General features: G+C 31.0%; 1 protein-coding gene across 1 annotated transcript; it reads left to right on the top strand.

Moving 5' to 3' along the window:
- The first annotated feature begins 101 nt into the window (after positions 1-101).
- LOC113402008 (uncharacterized) lies at positions 102-10,209 on the top strand. Its single transcript, XM_026642104.2, has 3 exons — positions 102-295; positions 8,535-8,729; positions 9,336-10,209. The coding sequence occupies exons 1-3, from the start codon at positions 272-274 to the stop codon at positions 9,918-9,920; spliced, it is 804 nt and encodes a 267-aa protein (XP_026497889.1). The 5' UTR covers positions 102-271; the 3' UTR covers positions 9,921-10,209.
- Positions 10,210-10,567: the final 358 nt, after the last annotated feature.

Raw genomic sequence — 10,567 nt, forward strand, 5'->3', positions numbered from 1 at the left:
AATAAGGTTCACACTCATTCTTTAATATACCAAGCCATTAGAGACATGCACTTCGTTCAATGTTTTGATGCAGAACATAATACGATAAAAATTAAAACAATTGTAAGTAATAAAAGTTGCGAGAATTGGTGACGGAAATCAATTCTTCGAATACAAAGGAAACATTCGAACAATCGCTTCCAGCCTCCGTCAGTTCATTGATGGCGAGCGCGGTGCGCAGGCGCAACCACCACGCTGCCACTCCACAACCACTCGCCGAAGCGCGCGCAACATGGCGGCCCAACAGTGTCTGCCTGTGAGTTATAACCAGATTCATTCATTATCATACTAATTGCTTCGTTCTTTATATCATTAATGACATATCTTGCCGCTAATGTACTTGAAAATTATACAGTCTAATTCAAATTTGTCCCACTAAATGTTTTTATAATAGGCGTATGTTCATTAAAAAGTTTTTATACATATTATTGATGAATAAAGTAAGTCATCTTATGATTGAGTATATTAGCAACACGTTAAATGTGATGTAACGCTTGAGTTGCATAATGAGACATATTCTTAAGGCAATAAATATTATGTTTGTAAGTTTAACGAAAACTATATTATTAGTATAATATACTTATATTTACACTTTGTCCTTTTCTGTCCGTATTTCCTTATTTTTTATTTGTATATCAAATTTACTTCTATGTTTTTTCTTTTTCCTCTTATAAAATACTTATATGCAACATGTTACACAATATCTTCTAACATTATTTTAGTTGATTTGAACTTGAAAGGAAACTTACGAGAGTCTTAAGTATTTCACTAATAATCTTAATATTGATAATATTATTATAACTCAAAATATAGATTATAATACAATTCGCCTTCAAAGTAAAGATGAGATTGGCTTATCTGTACGACAGATCTATGAATCACATAAAATCTCTATGCTACTATGTAGTTCATTTATGACTCAAAAAAAACTATCTAACATAGATAATATTTTATATAATAACTATTATTTATTTTACTTGGTCGCTTTGAATTTAACACAAGCTTTTAACAAACAATATAATATTTTATGCACAATTTAATACTTTTTTAATTGAGATCATGAATGTTTTCATAATTTCAATTTTATTAGGGGATCTAGTTTAAGTTGAATGATTTGAATGACACATAGAAACTGGTGAAGCTAAAGAAAAGCTTGTTATTTGAAAAAACGATATAATCGCCTTCTATGGTCGCAAGAATCCTCACAACCAATTTATATTTATAATAATAATATGATTATAAAGCTAAAATAATCAATAACTAAATACGTGTACACGGACAAATATTAATTAAGATTTTGGTGTTTATGATTTTTAAAAAATTAGTCGTACAAAGTCTAATAAAAGGTGACTTTCGACCGCACGTAATACATATCTATGAGATAGGTTACAGCTTTATAAACACGCGTGTGGTAGTGTCCAGGGGACATGTGAAAACGAACCTAATTGGCGAGATTATAGGGTTGATCTAGTAGCAAACTATCACAACATCCAACTATGAAAATTTGTCTTAAATTTGTTTACATATTACTATACTTTACTTATATTATAAATGAGAATGAAATTTAGTACGCACATAGTTTGAATCCCTGGGAAGTACGTAGGCTTTAATACTTTTTCTAATCTCCTCGAGGAGGTTACTGCTGAGGGGCTTATTTCGCGCGGGTAAAGACGCAGGTTCGCATAATAAAATAAATAAAGAATCATGTCATATCAATCATGATCATCATCAATCATAAAGAATAAAAAGAAATAATCAATTATTCAATCGCCATATATGTATTAGATATAATGAATATAAATATTAATTAGATTTCCAGCGTAAATAATATGGTCCCGGCATTTGTTATCAATTATAATACATATTAACATCAAAAGAAAACTCAATATCGCTAAATACCGTTGTATGATCATACATACTATAATATAGAGAACTGTTACAGATCTGTTGATTTAATATATATTTGTAAAATTATATACATATTTATAATTATATGTATATAGCTAAAATAAATCCAAATAACACTTCTTGTCCTATTTAACGCTGAACAAAATTGCATAAAATATAACACAGACATTTTGACGTTGAAACGAATATTCTACGATTTTTAATTCTTAGCATATCATAAACAATTGATTATATAATATATTAAAAAATGTCGGCGCGTCTTTATGTACGCAAACACCATAATTTTGCGAAACAGCATCATCTGTGTACTCACAAACATTGCGTAATAAACTTATTTGATTTTCTAGTATTGTTGAAGTTCAACTATTTGTAACTAAGGTCATTCACATTTTTTTCAAGTATAAACAGTAAATAAGGCAAAAATTAATTAATAAGTGCATTGTTGCTTTCTTATATATATTGTAATAAATTTTGTACTTGAGCTGAGTAAATAAAAAAGTAGCCTCTATATGTTTAATTCATACTTAAGGCAACAACAGACGCTCAGTAAAGAGCAATGTCAAGCCCTTAGTGTTCAAGAATCTGTACCTATATAGAGTACTTTCATCATTTATACAGAGGCCACAGCTGGGTCATCGAACCTCGTCTCTATTCAGAATGCGCAATGATGCACAGGCCTCGTAAACATTACGACATCTACATTTTGCGTGCACTTTTCGAGAAATGTTTTATCGTTCTATGCATGTCGTCCTCGTATATAATTTTAAGAGAAGTTTTATAATACATTGTTAACCTTCTGGAGGACCGCGCTCCGATCGGATTTTTTTAATTTTTTTGTGAAAAAATAAATTTTAGGAAAGACATCGGACGTAGATATACTACAAACAACAACTTTATCTAAACATAAAATTGATTCAAATCGTTAGCCGACCGTTTTAATATTACAAGATAAATAAAACTGCTTTGAAGAGCAATACTACTCAGTGGTAACACGCTTTTATCCATAAAAGTAGCTTACCCAAGTCAGCTGAGTCATTTCGGCTCTGTAAAAACAAATGAATTCGCGAATGCTTTGTTTTAACCAAGCTTTTTGTACGTTGAAATAAATAAAATCACCTTCAAAGTTCTTTGTTATAGAGTGTATGATTTATATCTTATTTTGACCTCAATGACTGCTCGCGTTCCATTTCTTAGACCTTGTTGTAGGCGTGTTCGCACGGCCACGACACTAGACAAATGTGGTGGCATTGTGCGCACGCGCCGATTTCCGGATCGAAACCGGACGCGGCTTGCTCGCACTGTCCGTCAATTTCACGATAATATCCAGTAAATATAAGTTTCTTGTTACGTTGTTTTGGCCTTGAACTTAAAGATACAAAGGTTCATGTAAGTACATATGTAAATATAATGTTCTTTTAAGAGTCAATAAATTACACTGCTATTTAATACAAAATAAGCAAAATATTGTTCAGTTGTCTATATTGATAAAAATGGGATAGACGATGATAGTCATAAAATAATAAATATACACTTATATACTATTTTAATATATCTTGTAACAGTACGTACTTGCGGATAAAAATATAACCATTAAATGCAATTAAGGTACAACATTCTATACGATGACTCAGTTCATATTGCAACTAACAGGAAAAGTAAGGATTTGCCAACGTTACTAAGTATATCGGTATCGGTATTCAAATCATAAATAAAACGTATAAAAAATACTTAAAAACTTTAAAGTTGAAATGAATCTATAGAGAATAAGCCGCGTTATAACTTATGAGATACTATCAAATACATGTGCCATTCTATGACCTAGTGTTTAATATTTCGAAACAGTCTACAGGTGTTCTTTATAAATACCTACAACTGGAAGCGAAGGATTGTCGTATGGCGCTTATTTTTAATGCCTATATACGTATTTTTTTTTACGATTAAACAAACTCTTGCGTTAGAATTCGGCAATGACCTAAACCTGCCTAAAATGCCACTCGTATTTAACATCGAAATTGTTATCATTCAAATCGTTTACTGTTGCAAAGATAATTGTTTATCATTAATGTTTATTTTTAAAAATAGGTCCGGTTTTTCAATACGAACACAGAGCGCTTATTAAAATAATTATTTCGCTGACCAGAGTATAGAGTGGAATCAGATACTTTATTATTAAGAGATATAATATAATATAACAGTTTTACTGTTATTTGTACTGCACGACAAAATAATAGACGTTTTTTGACGTTTCAACAACAGAAGAGGTAAGAATATATGTGAATTCAATATTATTACCTGTGAATTTAATATACACTACATATGTATCACTACTAGTTGAAACTGCGGCTTTTCCTGCGCGAAATTTATAAAACTTTATAGCACGCAAATCGTCAACTCCCATTTTACCGACTCGGGGGGTAAATTAAAAAAGTAGCCTTTGTCTTTCACCGGAACTCAAACTACCTACACACCAAATTTTATTTAAATCTGTTCAGCGGTTTAAGCGTGAAGAGGTAACAGACAGACTTCCTTTCGCATTTATATATTAGTACTAGCGACCCGCCCCGACTTCGCGCGGGTGCAATGCTGATACTAAATATGCTACAGAATGTCTAACAACGTTCACAGTTTTTCAGTCATTAGACAATACAAACCGCTATGTCCCTGCGTTTTAAATCGGTAATATCTTCGAAAATATTCATTTAAATTACATGCTATAAAGGGCCATATTGATCTATATTAAATTCACAATATATTTTAGGTACTTAATTGGATAAGGATTAATGCTGTATTGCTTAAAATCGCTTCGAACATAAGCCATTATTTCTCGAGAAAGGTATAGGATAAAAAATGGTTGTTGTGGGCTAAGAGATAGACATATACTATCCCGGAAATTAAGGTCTGAAATTAAGGTAAAAGAAAGGCCTTTTTAAGGTGTAGTACATTATTTTGATCTATCTCGTAGGATTCAGCCAGCATTTGCAATGTAAGCGCGAAAAATGAGTTTGTTTATGACATCACTTCGGAAACCTCTAAAATTATCAGTGTTTATTTACTATATTGTGCGTGTATTATACATATAAACCTTGCTCTTGAATCAATCTATCTATTAAAAAACAATCGCACAAAATCCGTTATGTAATTTTAAAGATCTAAGCATAAATAGGGACAGACAGCGGTAAGCGACTTTGTTTTATACTATGTATTGATAAAGTACATCGGTAACATACAACTATACGTATCAAAAGGTAAGATAAAAACTTTAATAAAAAATGTGTCTCATTATTATTTTTTTCGATTACGATTTTATTCCATTTGTTACTTGAACCAGACTAGTGTGGTTACAATTTAAATGATATATAAACCATTATCATTGCAAAGGACAACAAGGAACTTGAATTTTGACCGATTGTGAAAATATTGCGGGTTCAGATCCAAACAAGCTCCGCGCAGGACTAACCTGCATTATTAAATAGGTCTTAGTTCAGGAATGGGATATTTAGTCTTGTAGTTTTATAGCAAGAATTCTTGCAAAAAACAATTTACTTATATCGGTTATTCTGTGCAGGCGAACTGAAGAATGAATATAAAATCAGTGAACCAAACTCTGTCTAATTTGTTCCACTCGCTTTGTAGGTATTCTAGCGTCAACATTCATTGAAAATTGTATAAGAGTAAACCAGTATGTTGAAAAATGTATTAAATATTTAATATGTATTATTATAGTATTATATTTATATACATTTATGGGTACTACCAGGTCACTACCGTTGTAATTTTGTTTGTTTTTTAAATTACTCCTAGATAATTTATTATATATAATAATATAAATAAATACTAATTACAATTACAATTAATCCAAATATAATTAGTGTTATCAGCCAAGCGATCTACCTGAATTTTCATGTAAGTCCAAGTTTTCTACCCAAATCAATGATAATAAATTACAAAATTAGAACTGTATTTATACATTCACAGGAAATACTTAATATACTAACATTGTAAAGGGGTTAAATTTGTTTGTCTGTATGTTGGCGGCAGTCTATGGAACTTATGGTCCAATTCTAAAAATTGTTACCTCTAGAAAGCCACATTATCCTTGAGTGCACCCGTAACGTATAAATTGCACCCGTGCTAAGCCGGGTCTAGTCGCTAGTGTTATTTATTTAGTTAAGGACATGATAAATCAGAGACATCCATTAAATTTTAACCTTTTTTTAAATATAATAATGTCTACTGTTACATATCTGTAGATGTTTGAAGACGTACAACCTTTGTATACAACGTTTTAGTGTGTCTCTCATCACGTAATTAGAAATATACAATACATTATACATACATTACCATAAAACTATAGTATATATTCCATATTAATGGAATTAGTAGTTTTTGCGTCTATCTGGACTATGCAAACTCAACATTCATATGTACCTAAAATATACATATATGCAAGAAAATTACGACATATTATATGATATATTCGACACATAGTGTATGTAATGGCCATGCACTCATTTTCTTTTCCCTTCACTTAAAATTGGTACGCTGGTAGCCTTAGTTCAAATAACACCTACCTACATATGTGGTTTTGTCAGTACATATGAAACAAATAATGCGAATGTGTCTATGGTTACGGACACAATTAGTTAACACTTTCGTTCTATGTAAGTACTAAAGTGCTAAATGAATATTAATTTAAATGCTACTAATTTTTAGATTATTTTAGGGTATTATTTTCATTAAAAAAAAAACAAGGAAAAAACAACCCTTGCTAAAACGGGCTCTTTCGCTAATTTCCCTATACTTCTTGGAAACTCATACGCCGATATTTTAGCAAAATGTGTATTAGCAAAAGTGCCTACTCTAATCAATGAAAAATGGAGAGGAACTGTGACATGAAAGATAATTGATGTATTTTTTTCATTATTATTAGAAACCAAACAAAATGTTTCAAATTATCGAATAGTGCTTCGTAATCTGCTGGTAAGCGAATATTTATAAACTTTATATAATTTCGAACAGAAAGATTTCTATTCGTTTATAATATTAACGTAAATGTAGCGAATGTTCTCGTATCTCTATTTTAATAAAGTTAGAAATGTTTTCCCACAGTATGTATACATATTATTCGTTCTTCGATTAGTTACGAATTTACGCTCAAATAAAATAGTTCGAACTTGTCTGCGTGACAAATCAAAGGAACCGCCGTTATTATAATAAAAAAAACTTAATAAAAAGTTTTATACTTTAATATCAAATTGCTTATTGTCACTAGAAACATATATTGTTACAAAACATTCTATTAAAGATGAATCAATTTCAATTTAATATAATTTATTTATAATTGGAACATTAAATTCGCCTTTGACATTTGTCGCAGCTTAAAATGGATGAAACTGCAAAATGCAGCTGCTTAAAATAATATAAAACCTTCTCCGCACGCACTGCATCTTCTGGTATAACTATTATGTATATTGGTTTAGTAGTTCTAGCAATTAGAAGCTTAGTTTGTCATAATACCACCGTTGGTAAAAAAACTGCAAAAACAAATATATTTATATTTGAAACACTAAGACTCCGTTATCGTTTGCTACTAATTTCCTCCAGACAACTTCTAAGTTTAGAAATTTATATAAAAAATGTCTCAAAATAATATCATGCATATTTAAATTTGCTGTTTATTGTCTGTTATACGTACTATATATATACATATATAATATAATACTACTAAATATAATATATAATATAATAATACTATAATATAATAATACTGATATATATGTATTCGATATGCTTGAGTGCTTTGAACTCAAGGTTTTTGGTTAACTGTTATATATTTTATCATTAACAAATATACCACCTGATGGTAAGTCGTCAACACCGCCCATATACATTAGTACAGTAAGAAATATTATCCAACCACATCGCCAATGTTCTACCAACATTGGAAACAAAAATGTTATAGCCCTTGTGTCTATAAACTGGAACACATTAATAGTGAGTAACGCTATTAGACGGTAAAATATAAATAAGTGATGTTTTGAATTCCATAAATACACACATACATTTTAATACAACGATGGAAAATATAATTTAATGAAAAATATAATATTCATTGTAATTAAATAAGTGTTACTGCTAAATATTTGCCTTTAATAGTTTAAAATAAATTTAATAAGAAAATTTCAAGTCTTACTATTAAAATAATATGTACTTATATACTATCCTTATACAATTATGCGAGTAATAAATACCTTACCTAATATATGCTTATTATAATGCAATGTTCAAGGCAAACGCTAATTGAACTCATTACAATTGACATTATACTTAAACTGGTTTCCTTAACTAACGAAAGGAAACAGACGATTAAAAGAACTGACTTGGAATGGATTTTTTCAAAACAAAACCTAAAATCATACATTTGCTTACAACAGTTTATTTTTTTATAATAAACGGTAATTAGCTTGCTTGCTCTGCGAGTTAATTAAAAAAAATAAGCTTAGGTATATTATAAGCTGCAGATAATCCGTCGACAGTTATTATTAACATTGATACAGTTACTGAAGGTGTTCTTTCTAATTTTCCAGGTTTTATGCGTTATCCTTGTCGTGGCGTTTGCCGAGCCGACTCCAGGAAGGGTTCCGAAGGTGTATAACGCCCTTATCACATCAAACCAGAACTTAGAACCGAGCAAGGCATTCCCTTTGTACCAGCCCGTTTTACACAACACCTTCCCGTTCCCTCTTCAAACGGTCGTCTATGGAGACTTGCCTTTAGCAAACGTAAGTATTAAAAAAATGGGTGTAGATGCGATCCTGTCTGCTCATGGTATTAACGTTGCATAATCTATTCCAATCAAAGTAGAAATAGAGATAAGCAAACCTTAGATTTACGTATTTCGATTGCTAATAACTCAACGATATTGTGCACTACTCAGAGTTTATGATTGATATATTTTTATTTATAATACAATGCTATTATAAATAACTACTTATACCTACTTTAATTTAACTACCCAAATTCCGATAACAGTTTCGTCGACGTTCCAAACGCCATTTTTTTAGCAAGTCCATAGTAAATATCATAGATTAATCAAGCTCGAGCAATGATATGGCGTCAATTTGCTCTCAAATACTGTTTATTCGACTTTTCTCCTGTCATGGTTGGAATACAGTACAGTGGAGAATATTCTGGCACTTCTATTACTCGACACCATTGCAAATTAAGATTTTTAATATTTTTATTATCAAAAATAAATAGATAAAAATAATTTTACAGTAACATTTTCATCTCAAACTTCTACCGCTTGCCTATTTTATTTATATTTTGACCTATAACCGTAAATCTTTATTGAAATCTTAACACTTGCTCAACATTTTATTTTACAGGGTTTTCTTCCCGTTCCCGCATCGCTCCCTAAAGATACCAATATCAAACCTGAACAAACACCGTCATCGACACCCGAGGCTCCAGTAGTCGCAGAAGCTTCAGAGCAACCTACTCAAGCACCTGAACCGAGTAGTCCAACCCCAGAAGACGATAAAGCAACACAAACACCACCATTAGCTCCGAAAACCGAATCACCTGTACCTCTTAACGAATTCGGCTTGCCACCACAAGTCCTCCCTCTAGGACGTATAAACCCAGGTTATCAGTTTACTCATCTACCTACTTATCCATATACATACCCTGGTCTTAGATTCTATGATCCTTACGATCCTTTTGGATTCCATACTTATGCCAACTGGCCATTGTATCAACCATTGACAAATTTTATAGGGCAGCCACTAATACCTGCATTCAAAGCTGAATCTCCCGTGGTTTCGTCTCCAGCTGGTGACAAATCTTCATCCACTCCGCCACCCGAACCAAGCGATCTTAACGTTCTCAACTATTCCAATAAAGATCCTGCTATACCTAATGTTCCACCACCGCCATTACCACAGGGTGGTTTGAAAGCCGATACCGAATAAAATGAAAATGTAAAAGAAATGTTCTTTTAATCTAATCTCAATCAAATGAAATCTCGACTCTTAATTCTTGTCTATTATGTTTAAGAAATATTGTATATAAGTTATATTGTACGCTCATTTCTGTAATGTTAAGATTAACACCTTGAAAACAAACCATATTATTAGTATAGTTATCATACTTATACAATGTACTTACTTTGTGTAAAAATAAAGTTCCTTAAATTGAAGTTTTACTTACAACACGTTATCTAACACTACAATTTCACGAAAAATAAAAACGTCTATATTTCTGAAATTCTATAACTTGTTACATTATATTATTGATATACAAAATACTTTGGTTATTAAATTATGTAAATCAACCAAAATTGCAGTTGAATAAAATTTGAAATAAGTTTATAAGTTATTTCATAATAAACAGAAAGGCTATCTGCATAACCGAAAAACTAAACTAAACTGTACAAAAATGTACTTCACAATTTAGTATTATTAATGATATTGAACTAATCTATGTACACAATGACAGTCACAAATTGGTAACGTTTGTTGCGTGATATTACATATTTATATTAAGTAAAACTAAAAGCTCTGATCAATTCTCATAGATAGATAAGGTTAAAGCCTTTTTGTTTACCCACATAAGTATA

This window comes from Vanessa tameamea, chromosome 2 (assembly GCF_037043105.1).
Source record: "Vanessa tameamea isolate UH-Manoa-2023 chromosome 2, ilVanTame1 primary haplotype, whole genome shotgun sequence".
Lineage (NCBI taxonomy): Eukaryota > Metazoa > Arthropoda > Insecta > Lepidoptera > Nymphalidae > Vanessa > Vanessa tameamea.